A 16,692-nucleotide genomic window follows, 5' to 3' on the forward strand; every position below is an offset into this window, starting at 1 on the left:
CTGGAAAATGTATATCATTTGGACAGACTTTCCCTTTGCTACAACATCGAGTAAATTTCCCATCGGATGGTTTTTCATCCGAGAAACTGAGTAATAGGCAAAATTCACATCGAACAGTCATTCCACCACAACTATGTTCGAGGATTGCATCATCATGTACTCCATTTTCGCTGAGAAGGCAGTTCCTACCGGTATTGGTCGTACTTGTTGATGACTGTTCTCTCGACATATTCTGTCGTCGCCACCACCTTCTTTCAACTTCAAAGGCACATTGGTCTGTAGACATTTTTTGTTGATAACGCCGGTGTTTTTCGGCATCAGAGCGATGTTTTTCCAGTAGCTGGTGCTCAGATACATCTTGTCGCAGGCGCCGCCTTCTTTCAAGATCAGATGCATGCTGCTCTGCAGACACTTTCTGTCGATAACGCCGGCATCTTTTGGTTGCAAAGCTATGTTGTATCAACAGTTGTTCTTTAGACATAGTCCCACCTCTCTACTGTCACGGTCTGAGATGCAAGTGAATGAGAGTCCTGGCTATCAGGCCGCTGAGAGCTGTCTGACCAAAGGCTGATTCTGGCTGATTCTGTGGGGGTAGGACTTCCTCCTCCCTGCTGTCAGTTTCCACAGCTGTGATGAGGAAGCTGGGGTGACAGAGGGAGCTGTGCCCTCCAAGCCACCCTCTCTCTTGCTCTGTTCTATGTCCAGCGGTCTCCTGCTCTGCCAAGTCCTCCAAATCTTCCGCTCTCCGCCGGCAAGGTCCTGGGAGCCCGTGGGTGTGGCTAGGCGCAGGCGGCCATGCCTCCCCAACTGGCGAAAGTCCTGGGAGCCCACAGGCGTGGCTATGGCCTCGCCTCCCGGGGCCGGTGAAAGTCCCGGGAGCCAGTGGCCACAGTCACTGTCGCCTCCTGGGGCGCTTGACACCTGCGTATGCAAATTAGCCACCATCTTTGTCAGATAATTTGCATAGTCACTTGGATTGGCTTGTGGGTGTGGCTTCAGTGTAGCGGAGGGATGGCTATTTTGCATGTTTCTCTTTTATTATATAGGATAATAAAATACAAAGTATTTTAAAGTACAAGTTATCTGTTAATCTTATACAAAGCTGGTAATATTGTATTATGGTAGTAAACACAGTTTAAATATTATTATCTCTGTCTCTAAAATTTTCCTCTATTTCCAGATCATAAGGAATATTTAAAACACAACACAAATGGGAGTACATATATTATATTTACTTTTTAATTTCGAGATTCTTTTTTTAAAGCTAGTTATTACCTGAGCAAACATGGTTGTAATTATCTGTCTTATCTTGCATGTTAATCAGAGAATTTGTTTTCTTTTGTTTTATATACAGGCTTAGTCCTCCAAATTGTTCCTTTTTGGGAAAAAAAGAATTACATGAAACTCACCCTTGGTTTGAATTTTTAGTTCAGTGTCGAGAAGTTTCTAGTAACTTAACAGGTATGGGTACTGTATTAAATACAAAAATTTCTTTGAATAAGTAACTGGTCTATTGAGTGGCATTTAACTTGTGAACTTTTTTAAATAAATCATTTGGCTGTAGACAAATATCTGGCTATAATCTAGTCTCAAGCTTTGTTTAAGAAGCAGAAGATCAAAACTGTTAACCTCTCCTGAGCCAAGAAAAACCAGGCAGAGCAGACAGTATATAGTTGTTTCCTTTTCCTCTCATTCTTCTGCTCTATTTTCTTTGGCTATCTCTCTTCCTACCAGTTTATTATAGGCTGAATTCCTGCTCTCCGGCAAATTGGCACCCTTTTCCAATGAAGAAGTGGTCTGTCTTTTAGGAAGGAACTCCAGATGGAGTGAAAAGATATGCACAGTATGTGTGGGCTTGCGTCTTCTGTGGCAGAGCTGCTGACAGAGAACATTGCTCTAATTATAATCAGATAGAACTGCCCTGTGAGCCCTGAGGGTATTATTCCAGAGATTCAGGGAAAGGGCAAGGAATGTTAACAGCCAGTCTTTCACTTTTATGTAATGTCCGGTTTCTTTCCAAATGATTTTTTTCCTAATGTGTTCTTTTGTTTTGTTTGTTATTTTTGGTGCTGATTACAAAGTAATATATGTTCATTGTAAAAAAATAAATAATTGGAAGCCACAGAAACTATTGAGAAGATAACATGCCCATGGGTAGATAGCCTAGGTAGATAGGAAGATCCATAGGTAGCTCTTGATATATTGTAACGTATTTTGTTCTAGTTATTGTCTCCATGCTCTTTTTGGTCTATAGTATTTCATTCATCTAACAAATATTTATTGAGCTCCTACCTTGCAACAGTCTGTAAATGCTAGGGATACAAGAAATATTTGTGGCCCTAACTGGTTTGGCTCAGTGGATAGAGCGTCGGCCTGTGGACTGAAAGGTCCCAGGTTCAATTCCAGTCAAGGGCATGTACCTTGATTGTGGACACATCCCCAGTAGGAGGTGTGCAGGAGGCAGCTGATCAATGTTTCTAACTCTCTATCCCTATCTCTTCCTCTCTGTAAAAAAATCAATAAAATATATATTTAAAAAAAAAGAAACGTTTGTGTATTTGTATACTGTTTTCCCCCCCATATAGTAATTATAAGAACTTTCCTGTGTTCCTGGAAACAATGACCATTTTATGTTTACATAATATTTCTTTGTATGCATATATTCATTTAATTTACTACTCTCTCATTTATTAGCATTGAGACTGCTTTTTTTCTCCTGTAAATAATAGTCTTAAGTATATTTGAACATGAAATTTTTGTCTTGTTTCAGATTTTTTCTTTCTTTTTTTTTTTGTTGTTGTTATCTTCACCCGAGGATATTTTTCCATTGAATTTCAGAGAGAGTGGAAGAGAGAAGGAAAGACAGAGAGAAATATTGATGTGAGAGAAACACATCAATTGGTTGCCTCCTGCTTGCGCCCTAACCAGGGCCTGGGCTGGGGAGGAACCTACAACCAAGGTATGTGCCTTTGACCAGAATCAAACCCAGGACCCTTTGGTTCACAGGCCAATGCTTTATCCACTAAGCCAAATCTTCCAGGGCCAGATTATTTCTTTAGATAGGTTTTTGGATATGAAATTACTGGGTCAAAGGTTATACACACTTTGAATGTTCTTGCTATAAGACCAGATTGCTTTCTAAGGGGTTTGTACCATAAGTCCCAGCTATTCTACACACCCTGTCCAGCTCTCTGATTGACGATGATTATTTTTTAAAATCATTGCTGTTTTGATAGGTGATATATGGCATCTAATTATTTTAATGTGCATTTCTGTATTGTTAGTGAATTACATATTTTTATGGTTGGACATTTATAGTTTCTCTTTTGTAAAATGGTTATTTCTTTTGTACATTTATTTGTTAGTATTTGGGGCATTGTTCTGTAGAAGCTCTTGGCTAAAGACATTAATCCTTAGGTTGTCATCTGTTGTTAATTTTCCCCCTAGTTCATTACTACCCTTCAGTTTTTTAATATAAGTTTTTGTTTTTACATAGACAAATCTTTCATTTTTCTCTTTGTGATATTTTCCTATTGCTTTTAAATTTAGAAAGTCCTTCCTCTCGAGAGAGTTAAAATTAATTTTTTTTCTCAGAATTATATAATTCTTAATTTACATTAAGGAGAAAAACATACTCTTTTATTTTCCAGATCCTAAACTGATCTTCCAGGCTAGCCTTGCAAATGCTCAAATACTGATTCCCAGCAACCAGGCCAGTGTAAGCAGTATGCTATTGGAAGGACATACCCTCCTGGCCCTTGCTACCACAATGTATGCTCCTGGTGGTGTCAGCCAGGTATGGACAGTACCTCTACCTATTATGGCGAACTAGGACTGATTTTAAATTTAGCAGAAATAGCTATGGATTTTCTAGAAATCAGTTGTATTCAAATATAACCACTCATATTAAAAAACTGTGGTATGTCTACACAATGGAATACTATGCCGCTGTAAAAAAGAAGGAACTTTTACCATTTGCAACAGCATGGTTGGAACTGGAGAGCATTATGCTAAGCGAAATAAGCCAGTCGGACAAAGATAAATATCACATGATCTCACTCATGAGGGATATAATGATCAATATAATTTGAAGAACAAGAATAGATCCAGCGACAGATGGTAGGGGAGGTGGGGTTAGAGAGCAACCAAAGCACTTGTATGCATGCATATTAGCATAACCAATGGACACAGACATTGGGGCAGTGGGGGCTTGCCTGGGGTGGGAATGACTTGGGGGCAGGGGTCAATTGGGGAAAAAGGAGACATATGTAAAAATTTAGACAACAAAAAAAAAACAACAAAAATACACACACATAAGTATTTTATTAGATTAAAAGAGCATAAGACAAGGGTGAATTTTGAAATTTTATATCCTCTTAAATTGAAAGGGAACTAATATGTTGTAGAGAGATTATTTTTCCCTTTTATTTGTTTTCTAATGTTCTAGGTTCATTTTCAGGATTGAATTAGGATCTGATTGTTTCTGGGAGTAAGTATACTTTAGATCTGTGACTTGGGAATTATTTTGTACTATTTGCCCTCTTAGGTAAAAGGGAAGTCATAATTTTTAGCTATGTAAACTCTTTTGAGGGACACAATAGAAATTTGCCCATCTCTACATTTTTGAAAATTATAGTGTGCCTGGTTAGAGGGAACATAAGAATGCTTTTAAACATTTTATCTTCAAAGATTTCTCTTTTAGATTGTTGCAATATACCTTAACTTATATGGTTATTTACTTCTCTGTTCTTAATCACCTTTAGTCATAGAGTAACATGAAAGCTGAACAAGCACATCTAGTCTAGCAGTTCTTTTTCTTTTAAAATATTTACTATTTAATATCTAATTCAATATTTAATATTTTAAGTAATATAGTAACAGTCCTTTTTCAAACAGCTTTTCCACACAGTTTGAAAACCACTGATCGAGCTGAAATTCCTCATTTTGTAGGTGAAGAATCTAAAGCCTAATGTTAAATATCTAGCCTGAGATCACACGGTAGTTTGTCTTAGAACCAGAACAAGATCTATTGTTTTCTGACTCCTTTTTAAAAAAAAATTTTTTTTTATTGATTTTTAGAGAGAGAGAAAGGGAAAGGGAGAGAGAGATAGAAACATTGTTAACAAAGAAACATTGATCGGCTGCCTCTTGCACACCCTCTGGGTATGTGCCCTGATCGGGAATCGAAGCAGCAACCTCTTGGTTCATAGGTCAACCACTGAGCCACACAGGCTGGGTGGCTTCTGACTCCTTGACCAATGTTATTTTCACCACCATGTACTCTCAAGCTAATCTTGTTTTACAGGTTCTTGTGAAAAAAGAGCAAATTTGGAGAAGAAAAGAACATTACTATATACCATGTTATCTGTCTTTTTATTTAGGTTGTTCAGAATGAAGAAAATGAGAACTGTTTGAAAAAAGTAGATCCCCAGCTACTGAAGATGGCATTAACTCCTTATCCCAAGCTAAAAACTGCTCTCTTCCCACAGTACACTGCCCCTAGTGTCCTACCACCGGATATTACACTCTACCACCTTATTCAGGTACAGTATTTATTTAGGTGGCTGGTATTTAGGAGTATCAGACAGGATTCAACCAGGAAAACAGAAACCACTCTGGGTCTTTCAAATAGAGAACAGTTAATGTAGAGACCACAAATTTTCCCTTGATTTAAAATCAAAGCTGCTCTTTCCTTAGACATCTAAATGTTGACTTAATAGTTCTGTTTTCTCCTGTATTCCTCCCACCATGTGTTTATAGTCTTTGCTAAACCTTTGGCCTAGACAGATTTCAAACAGCCACTGCTCCCTGCTCTCAATTTTCTGACTGACTTGACTTTAGTCTGCTTTTTTCTTTGTTGTTCATGTTTTGATCATCACATACATTTTTTAAAAATATATTTTTATTGATTTCAGAGAGGAAAGGAGAGACAGATAGAGACATCAATGATGAGAGAGAATCATTGATCAGCTGCCTTCTGCATACACCTCCCACTGGGGATCGAGCCCACAACCTGGCCATGTGCCCTGACCGGGAATCAAACTGTGACATCCTGGTTCATGGGTCAACGCTCAACCACTGAGCCACGCTGGCTGGGCACATACATTTCTTTAACTCTTGATCTGATTGTCTTACTCTTCCTTTCCTGATCTGCCTTAGCTTATCTTGTCATGTTTACGTGGTAATATATTCTAGCCTCTTAGTCCTCTTGCCTTTTGATTCCAAAAACATTTCTAAAGTCCATTTTACATTATAATTAATGCTGCTTCTACCAAAAGAGAGTGCACTCTGCACACATAATTTGAAGTGAAGAGAGTCTTTAAAAGGAACACAGCCAGTTCTATTTTTATTAAAATAGAAGTGTCTCATACATTCTTTTTTGTGTTCAGCAATGTTCAAAGAATTTATGTCCAGAAAGGTAAGATTTTTAGTTGCCCTGGAGAAGGGAAGCAGACTGCCTGTGAAGTCCTTTCATATAATTTTGTTTACTTACTTTAGAATCAATTAACTCCCCCCTCCCATCCCCCTTTAAGAGGCTTAGGTGGGAGAGGGCCACTGCCCCTAGGAGGGAAGGCAGGGTCCCTGTTAAGGCATTCCTGAGGCTCTCATGGAAGTTAATAATGAAGAAAAGATGGTTAGCAAACAGTCAGCCTCAAGATTAGTTTCCTTTTGTGGAGATTCCTTTAAAATAATCATTTTCCCAATTGGTTTAATAATCAAATTCATTTTGTTCTAAATGAATATAGAAAATAGTTATGTGGGTGTCACTGATTTCAAGGAAATCTTGTTCTATCAGGTAAATTGGGGCAATTTGATTATCAAAAATATATATTATACCATAACATTCCCTAGTTGGCAGGAAACAGGTTCTGATATCAAAACAGGCCTTGGTTGATTAGATACCCCTACCATTTGTACAGAAGCTTTACTCGGAGGGAAAAAGTAACCTCCTTGGGTGTAGTTAAGAACAGATAAAGTAGCCCCAGTATCTACAAGGGTCTTAGTAATTTCCTTTCTTTCAGTTTCTCCTAAACAAGTAGTAAGAAGGGGAAACACCCTCTCATAGTCCTTGGAGCAACCCTATGCTTGCTTCTTTTCGCTTTCTGAATCCCATTTCAGTTTTCTATAACCCTTCTTAAGGTGATCTGGCTTTTTGCAATAAACAGGAGTTTCCCAGCAGTTCTTAATTAGTAATTCTGTTGCTTTGCTCCACAAATCAGTAGATATACTGATTGAAATAGATCAGTATAGTCATGATCACATGTTCTAACAGTTAAATTCCTTTGTGAACCCATCAGGGTTTTGGAGAAAGTCATGGAAATCTTTAGGTAAATTCCTTAATTCTGTACAATCACTGGTTTTCCTCTGCCTGAGACTGGCTGTTCTGGTTTTCTGAGTGTCCCCTAGGTCAGTAGAGAGCTGCACAGGGAGCTGAGGTGGAGGAGGTAAGAAGAGAAAGAAGAGGGAGGAGGAAAGGAGGAGTCCAGACAGTGAAGTAAAGGGTACAGCAGGGCAGTTGGAGAAGAGGGAAAACTAGGGCATTGGCATTGAGCAGCTTCAGGAGCCTTCCCTAGTTCAGAGATAGGCTCTACAAGTTCTTATTAACTTCCCGTGGAGAAGAGAATTTATCTGTGCTCCTCTCAGAAGCTTCTAATTTCCAATCAAGATGAGTTTCCCATTCATTCAGTTTAATTTTAGAGGTGGCTTTTTTAAATTTTGCATGCAAAAATTTGATTTAGGTGTCAAAAGAGTTTCATTTTGGCCATCTTAAGTTGATATCACTTCTAGTTAAATCTTCCCATTTCTATAAGTGCTTGCAAGTAAAAGTTTCCTATTTATTGGATATCTACAGAAGTATTAATGGGGACTGGGAGTTGCAGGCCTTGAAAGCACGATTTCCCATGTTAATTTTAGTTTTATTTTGGGATCTGCAGAGTCTGAACAAATTTTTAGGGATATTGTGTAGTTGGTTGAAGTGTGCTGCTTATGGGTTGAGCTCCAAAGGGCTGTTAGAATCAATTAACTTTTAACTCTGATTTAACTTTTCCCCTTTTACAGTCATTATTGCCTTTTGATCCCAGCAGATTGTTTGGCTGGCAGTCTGCCAACACACTGGCTATAGGAGGTAAGTCATTATGGGTACTTATTGCTTTGGAAGCATTTCAACAATGTTGATCCATAGGAGAAGTTGATTTATGTAAAAGCCAACCCAGTTGTTTTTTTTTTACTGCTTTCTACTTTAAAAATAAAGGTATATTCCAGTGAATTGAAAACATACTGTATTAGGTCACTAGTGTTGTACTTGCTGGGAAATATAGTATGTATTTATCTGCTTGAATTTCTTCTTTTCCAAAAATCCCTTTGTTAGCAGTATCTATACTAATAAAATGGTAATATGCTAATTAGACTGGACGTCTTCCGGACAAAGCCATGGTGGCAGGGGCCAAGGCAGAGGCAGTTAGGGGCAGTCAGGCTGGCAGGGGAGGGCATTAGGGCAGTTAGACCAGCAGGGGAGGGCAGTTAGGGGTGATCAGGCCAGCAAGGGAGCAGTTAGGGGGCCTCCAGGCTGGCAGGGGAGCAGTAGGTGGCGATCAGGCCAGCAGGGGAGCAGTTAGGGACATTAGGCTGTCAGGCAGAGGCGGTTAGGGGCAATCAGGCAGGCAGGCAGGTGAGTGGTTAGGAGCCAGCGGACCCTGTGGGATCGGGTCTAAACTGGCAGTCGTACATCCCCGAGGGGTTCCAGATTGGAGAGGGTGCAGGCCAGGCTAAGGGACACACACCCCGCGCCCCCCCCCTCCCCGTGCACGAATTTTGTGCACCGGACCTCTAGTAGTATTATAAAGGTTAAGAGTGTAAGTGTTGGTATTAGGTAAATCCTAGCTCTACCATGTAATAGTTGTAGGACCTTGGGCAAGGACCTTAAATTCCGTATAAAATAAGTTTAATAATAGTGCCCACCTCACATGTTACATTGAGAATGAAAGGAGACAATGAAAGGCACTTAACAACCTCTCACAGTTCCTGACACAGTTACTAACACAGTCAGCACCAGTTTACACACACATTGTCTTCCTCTCTAGATTATAAGAATTTCTGTTTTGTTTCTGTGTGTGTGTGTGCGCGCGCGCGCGCGTGCACGCGTGCCTTTTTAAAAGTATAGTTAACATACATATGCTATTCTTAAACACTGCTTTTTCTATCTTTTTAATTATTAAATTTAGCGTTAGCCTTTAATATCATGTAACCTGTGGTGTCTCTGCCTAAATGACTCTAAAGTTGGCTTCAAATTACTACTTAGAGTACTTAGCACATAATATATAACCTGTGACTCTTTATTGACATACATAAAAATGAATTTTCTAATGTGTCAGTTTTATAAGTTCACATTTTAATATATTGAATTTACCTAGTGTCCAGAGCCCATTACAGACCTATAATAGATGTTCAATAAATATTTATTGAGTGCTGAAAAAGTAGTGCTTATTGTATTTTCAAATGAAAACACGTGTTTTAATCTCAGTAAAGTTACTAGAGACTAGACAGAAGCCCTGTCCTGTTCTTCTACCTCCACCTCCATCTTGTAGCCAGGGTCTTGGTCGCCCTCTTGGAGATCGAGCATTCTAGTAGGTACACAGTAGAGAAAAAGGACATTGAAGGCATGTTCCCTGCCTGGTTTTTAGACATTTAAAACTTCTTGAGCAACTAAAGCACAATGTAAATGAAACAATTATGAAGACAATAATACAGATTTATAAAATTGGAGAGCTATATTTAGTTAAAGTGTTTACTAACTTTTTCACATGGTTTTACCACTGAAAGAGGATATAAAACGACTGCATGTTGACTTTGTTTCCATGGCAAGCCAGAGAAAATTTTCCATTTGGGTAGAATTTTCTCTTACACACAATCTCCAACACTATCACCCAACTGCCAAAAAATCAGGGTCTTATTTTAATAAAAAACTTAAGTTTACTCATTTGGCACCTGGAAGTACCATATACTTGACATGTACTCAGTAAATATTTAAAAAATGAATGAATAGTTTTATGTGAAATTATAAGTGACCAAAGTTACTCTGCTCTCACAAAGCATACAGATAATGCATGTGACTACTTTTTAATCGCAAAGAGGATGTACTTTTAAGTAATAGTTTTGTAAGATGATGAGACACCATTAAGATCTTTGTCTTCTTTTGTGGGAGCCAAGTCACAATATAAGAAGTCTTTATAATTCCATGGGAGGATAAAACTTTATTTCAGAAATAAGCTTTGAACTTTGAAAATGAGAACACATACACTGTTTTCCAGAACTGGTTTCTTAACAGTTCAGAATGTTAGCTCACCTTTTTAAAAATCTATACTAATAATAAAGATGCAAATTGACTGTATCTTTGTGACACCCACCAGCCAATCAGGAGTGACTATGCAAATTAACCCAACAAAGATGGGTTAATTTGCATACGCAAGCACCCAGCAGCCAGGAGTGGGGCGGGATGCTTGCATCGTCGCCATGGCGACAATGCACGCGTTCCACACTGCCCCAGCCGCTCCGGGCCTCTGGGCAGCATGGGAAGGCGGGAAGGCGGCTCTGGCCAGAGCGAAGGCGGTGCTGGCAGCCAGGGGAAGGAAGGCCCATTGTTTTTTTTTTGTTTTTCTTTCTTTCTTTTTTTTTTTTTAAAAATATATTTCTTTATTGATTTCAGAGAGGAAGGGAGACAGAGAGAGAGAGAGAAACATCAATGATGAGAGAGAATGATCGATCGGCTGCCTCCTGCATACCCCCCACTGGGGATCAAGACCGCAACCCAGGCATGTGCCCTTGGCCAGAATCGAACCTGGGACCCTTCAATCCACAGGCTGACGCTCTATCCACTGAGCCAAGCCGGCTAGGGCAGGAAGACCCATTCTTGCACGAATCTTCGTCCATCGGGCCTCTAGTAGATAATAAATGGTTAAGAGACAAATATTAGGGCTTGACAGGAGTGGTTATTGCATACTAACTTCTCACATCCAAGTATCTTCTGACTTTAAATTTCTCTGAAAAGAGAGAAAAAAACTTCGTGGCTATTTATTTTCATGGGCACAGAGAAACTTTATTTTTTAAGATTCATCTTTTTATATATATATATTTTTATTGATTTTAAAGAGGAAGGGAGAGGGATAGAGAGAGATGGAAACATCAATGATGAGAGAGAATCATTGATCAGCTGCCTCCTGCACGCCGCCTACTGGGGATCGAGCCCACAACCCAGGCATGTGCCCTTGGCCGGAATCAAACCTGGGACCCTTCAGTCCGCAGGCCGACGCTCTATCCACTGAACCAAACTGGCTAGGGCTGGAAATTTAAACTGAATCATTCTGCTGGAAAGATGGTACCAACATGTAGATGATAATAAGGTGCTCTGTGCATACAACATCAGAAAATACAGCTAGTGATAAGGAGAGTAGAGGAGGGTATTAATATGGAGAAAAAGATGTTCTTCTCAAGGTATTTATTAGCATGGTACAGTGACCTGGCCTTGGTGAATAGCGAACACATAAATATATTAGGGAGAGATTTTATTGCATAATGAGCTTCATGAATGAATTAAAAGTTTTTGCAGATCTTTGGCAGAGATTTTGTAGTCCAAAGGTTATTGCTATTGTGAAGTTAGATATAGAATTAAAATATATAAAATTATAAGTAAGTTCCATGGGGGAAAAGCACAATTTATAAGTTTTCATGCAGCTTCTCAGATACACATTTTTGCGTAAAATGAGGGCCATCTCTCCACATTAAAATAAAACTATTACATTTTGGTGGTTCAAAGTGACACATAATGGTACAAAATGATTATAGCAACCGGTTTTCTTTTACCATTGTAGACTTAAGTTTTCCATGTACAGATCTGCAGTTAATCATGATGAGGTGTAGGGCATTAATATCGCTTCACTTTTCCCCCAGATGTATCGAGTCATCTCCCACATTTCTCTAGCCCTGATCTGGTTAATAAATATGCTATAGTGGAACGTCTGAATTTTGCTTATTATTTATATCACGGACGGCCATCATTTGCATTTGGTACTTTTCTGGTCCAGGAATTAACTAAGAGCAAGACCCCCAAGCAGCTGTGAGTAAAGTATAATTTATACTGTTAATAAAAGGTATATCTGTGTATTTTACCTGTACATTTAAAAAATGTACTAGAAACACGTATAAGAGTTAACAGTGATTCTATTTGGATGGTGATTTTTTTTTCCCATTTGTGTTTTTCTGTGTAGCCTCAGTTTTTGGCATTTAGTGTGTGTTACTTTTGTTAATAGAAAAAAAAGATAAAAAGTATATATATGTGTGTGTATATATATATATATTTTATATATATGTGTGTGTATATATATATTTTAAATATATTTTTAATTGATTTTTTTTTAGAGAGAGGAAAGGAGAGGGATAGAGAGAGAGAATCATCGATGAGAGAGGAACATCATCGATTGGCTTACCTCTTACAAGGCCCCCACCAGGGATCGAGCCCATAATCTGGGCATGTGCCCTGACCGGGAATTGAACCAGTGGCCTCTTGGTTCCTGGACTGGCGCTCAACTGCTGAGCCACACCGGTTCGGGGGGAAAAAGAAAAGATTTTAAATAACTTTTAAAATCGTATTTTAAAAAAATGATCCAGGAGCTTGCCAAATGTTAGCCATTATGCTAAAGAGAGAGTTCTATAATGAGATGTGAATTCTGTATTTAAGATCTTTGTTAGGTTTGCTTTATTGGTTTGTTTTATAATTAACAAAGTAATGCATTTTATTGGTAAAATATTCAAGTAGCTCAGAAGGGTGAAAAATGAAATATAGAAGTCCCTCTAGGGGGGTCAATGGGGGGAAAAAAGGGGGGAGGACATCTGTAATACTTTCAACAATAAAGATAAATTTTTTTAAAAGTCCCTCAGTCTTCTAGCCTCATTCTACATAGTAAATTCTTGTGTGTCTTTCCTCAAAAATTTTCTATACATATAAAAGTACATATGAGTCCTTTAAAATGTATGTGCTTTATGACATCAAACTTTAAGTGGCATTAATTTTCTTGGTAGTTTGTGTACATGTAATTGACAAGATCACAAGTTGGCAGTCTTTTGGAAATTCTACTCCCTGTTCCCTAGATGAAATTGGAAGCAGAATAATTTAGACTGTGAGTAGGTGTTTTAGGAGAAGGTAAAATTCGGGGTGTTCCAAAAAATATATATATGCACTTTAAATGATTATAAAGTCAGTCTTATTAGCATACAGTTCATTTTCAAAATGTAAAAGAATCTACATAAATGAATAATTTGGGGGGGGTCAATGCCTGTTTTTAAACTGATACCTGATCTGGTCCAGGCCCTGCTGATAAAGTGAAGCAACGGAATTGAAAACATCAAGAACCATTTCATTTGGTATTTGTGCACCCTCAATTCATTGACTGTTGCAGATTTTATACCATAAACTTTATCTTTTATGTTCCCCTATAAAACAAGTCTAGTGGCACTTTACGATAAATTTCCTTTGTTCAAAGCTTAGTCTGGCTTCACGCATTATTTCAAATCAGTTAAACCTGAAAAGGAGTGAAAGTCAAGTGAGTTATAAGCTGTTAAAGTGTGTATACATTTTTGGGGGACATCCAATATAAGGAAATGGGGGTGAAAAGGCAACCACAGAAGAATTGCTTGTTCTCTTAGAGGAAGCCATATGGAACAGTATTCAACAACAAGAAATAAAGAGGTTTGTGAGTTGCAATCCCAGCCTCTTTTCCAGCAAGCTTTTGTTGCCCAATATGTGTTTGCCTAGTCTTTCTTCCCGTACCTCAGGTGTTTTCACCAAGCCCCCAGACCAGCGGTTCTCAACCTGTGGGTCGTGACCCCTTTGGCGGTCGAACGACCCTTTCACAGGGGTCGCCTAAGACCATCCTGCATATCAGATATTTACATTATGATTCATAACAGTAGCAACATTACAGTTATGAAGTAGCAACGAAAATAATTTTATGGTTGGGTCACAACATGAGGAACTGTATTTAAAGGGCCAGAAGGTTCAGAACCACTGCTCCAGACCTTATCTTCCTACTCCTCCAACCTACAGAACCTAAATGAATGTGAGCAAAGGGCACAAAAAGGGAATGGGGAGGAAGCCAAAAATCACATGCATCTGACACTCCATGTATCACTGATCTGTTTTTCCTGATGAGATAGTTTTATGTGCTGATGTGATTTTGCTTTCTTTCAGGATCCAGCAAGTAGGCAATGAAGCCTATGTTTTAGGCCTCTCTTCCTTCCATATACCTTCAATAGGAGCTGCCTGTGTTTGTTTCTTAGAATTGCTTGGGCTCGACAGCCTCAGGCTCAGAGTTGATATGAAAGTGGCCAATATAATTCTGAGCTACAGGTGTGCAAATGAAGACGCTCAGTACAGCTTTATCAGAGAGTCTCTAGGTACAGCACCTTTTCTTTCTGTGGTTTGGTTTGTTTAAAGGACATAGAATGAATTAGGTCTAAGGCACTGAATTGTGAGTTGTTGGGGAAGAAACAGTTATCTTCCTGTTTCATCCCTTCAGTGCTTGTTCTTTGCCTCACTTTGTTGGGCCCTTTAATTGGATACTGAAATGGCTCTGAACTATACTCTTCAAACAGAAATGCCCAGTTCCTTAACACTTTCTCTTGACCAAATTGGTTGTTTGTATTTTTTATAGCTGAAAAGCTGTCTAAACTGGCTGGGGGTGAAAAAGCAACCACAGAAGAATTGCTTGTTCTCTTAGAGGAAGCCATATGGAACAGTATTCAACAACAAGAAATAAAGAGGTTTGTGAGTTGCAATCCCAGCCTCTTTTCCAGCAAGTTTTATTGTCTCAATGTGTGTTTGCCTAGTCTTTCTACCAATACCTCAGATGTTTTCACCAACCCCCCAGACCTTATCTTCTTATTTCTCCAACATACAGCAGATACTCAGTAAATGGATATTGGTTTTAATCACATCTTACCATCAGTAAAAGGAGGGTGAAGATAATGATTCCCTCTTTTTTTTTTCAGTTTTTTTTTTAATTTCAAGAAAAATTATTTTAAATATAATAATGTTACATGCAGTAAACCTTAATATTTCATGAAAAATGATCTTAAATATAATAATGTTACATGCGATAAACAACATCTCAAGAAAAATGATTTTAAATATGATAATGTTAAATGAAATAAACAATTCAAGAAAAATGATCTTACATATAATATTACATGCAATAAACATTAATATTTCAAGAATAAAAGGATTTTAGGTATAATATTAACAAAACTGTGCTAACATAGTATATCACAAAAGTTGTAGGAAATACTAAAAATCTGCAAATAACAGTATTACTTATATTATATTCTAAAATATTTTCCCCTCCTCTGGCTCTATTTTTGTTCATCAGTTTATGTTGTTCATTATATTCCACAAATGAGTGAGATCATATGATATTTATATTTCTCCGACTGGGTTATGTCGCTTAGCATAATGCTTTTAAAGTCTGTTTTCTCGGATATGACTATTGCTACTCCAGCTTTTTTTTTCTTTTCCATTTGCATGAAAATTTTTTTTCTATCCCTTCACTTTCATCCTGTGTGTGTCTTTTGTCTTGAGGTGGGTCTCTTCTAGACAGCATATAGTTGGGTCATGTTTTTGTATCCATTCAGCTACCTTACACCTTTTGATTGGAGCATTTAACCCATTTACATTTAGGGTTATTATTGAGAGGTACTTATTTATAGCCATTTTAATTCTGTATGGCTAGGTTTTTCTCTCTCTGTTTCTTCTTCTCAGCAATCCCTTACAGCAATTCCTTTAGCATTTCTTGTAATGCTGGCTTGGTGGTGATGAACTCCTTTAGCCTTTTTTTTTGTCGGGGGAGCTCTTTATTTGACCATCTATTTTGAATGATAGCCTTGCTGGATATAGTAATCTTGGTCTCAGATCCTTGCTTTCCATTACTTTGAGTACTTCATGCCATTCCCTTCTGGCCTGTAGAGTTTCTGATAAGAAATCAGGTATAAGCCTTATGGGAACTCCTTTGTAGGCAACAGTTTTCTTTTCTCTGGCTGCCTTTAAGATTCTTTCTTTGTCTTTAATTTTTGGCATTTTAATTATGATGTGTCTGGGTGTGGGTCTATTTGGATTTTTCTTGTTTGGGGTTCTCTGTGCCTCCTGAACTTGTGTGACTTTTTCCTTTACCAGGTTAGGGAAGTTTTCTATCATTATTTCTTCAAACACCTTCTCTATTCCTTTCTCCCTTTCTGCCTCTTCTGGCACGCCTACTATTCTAATATTGTTACATTTCACCACATTGTCTAACAGCTCCCTTAAGCGGTCCCCCTGTTTTTTAATTGTTTTTTATTTTTGGTTCTCTAATTGAGTGATATTTTCAACTCTGTCTTCTAATTCACTTATTCGATCCTCCGCTTCCCCTAATCTGCTGTGTATTCCTCCCAGTGTGTTCTTTATTTGTGTTATGTCATTCTTTATCTCAGACTGTTCTTTTTTCATAGTTAGTATATCTTTTTTCATACTGTTGAGCATTTTTAACATCATTACTCTGAACTCTGTTTCAGATAAATTTCTTATCTCTGCTTCATTTCTCTCTTCTTCTGGAGAATTTGCTAGTTCTTTCATTTGGGGGTTGTTTCTTTGTTTCCTCATTTTGGTTGTCTGTT

At 38.2% G+C, this 16,692-nt stretch overlaps 1 protein-coding gene across 2 annotated transcripts in view; it reads left to right on the forward strand.

Annotated features, from left to right (window-relative positions):
• The window catches only part of SPG11 (spastic paraplegia 11 (autosomal recessive)), an 86,332-nt gene that overhangs the window by 36,818 nt on the left and 32,822 nt on the right, over nt 1-16,692 (forward strand). For both annotated transcript variants that reach the window (XR_001364258.1, XM_005877529.2), the window contains exons 17-23: nt 1,355-1,461; nt 3,651-3,796; nt 5,382-5,543; nt 8,059-8,125; nt 11,944-12,109; nt 14,240-14,445; nt 14,703-14,811. Coding sequence is in view for 1 of the 2 variants with exons in the window: in XM_005877529.2 (XP_005877591.1) it covers nt 1,355-1,461; nt 3,651-3,796; nt 5,382-5,543; nt 8,059-8,125; nt 11,944-12,109; nt 14,240-14,445; nt 14,703-14,811 (963 nt within the window). In the remaining variant the exon portion in view is untranslated. The remainder of the gene's footprint in view (nt 1-1,354; nt 1,462-3,650; nt 3,797-5,381; nt 5,544-8,058; nt 8,126-11,943; nt 12,110-14,239; nt 14,446-14,702; nt 14,812-16,692) is intronic.

Source organism: Myotis brandtii, unplaced genomic scaffold (assembly GCF_000412655.1).
Source record: "Myotis brandtii unplaced genomic scaffold, ASM41265v1 scaffold521, whole genome shotgun sequence".
Classification (NCBI taxonomy): Eukaryota; Metazoa; Chordata; class Mammalia; order Chiroptera; family Vespertilionidae; genus Myotis; species Myotis brandtii.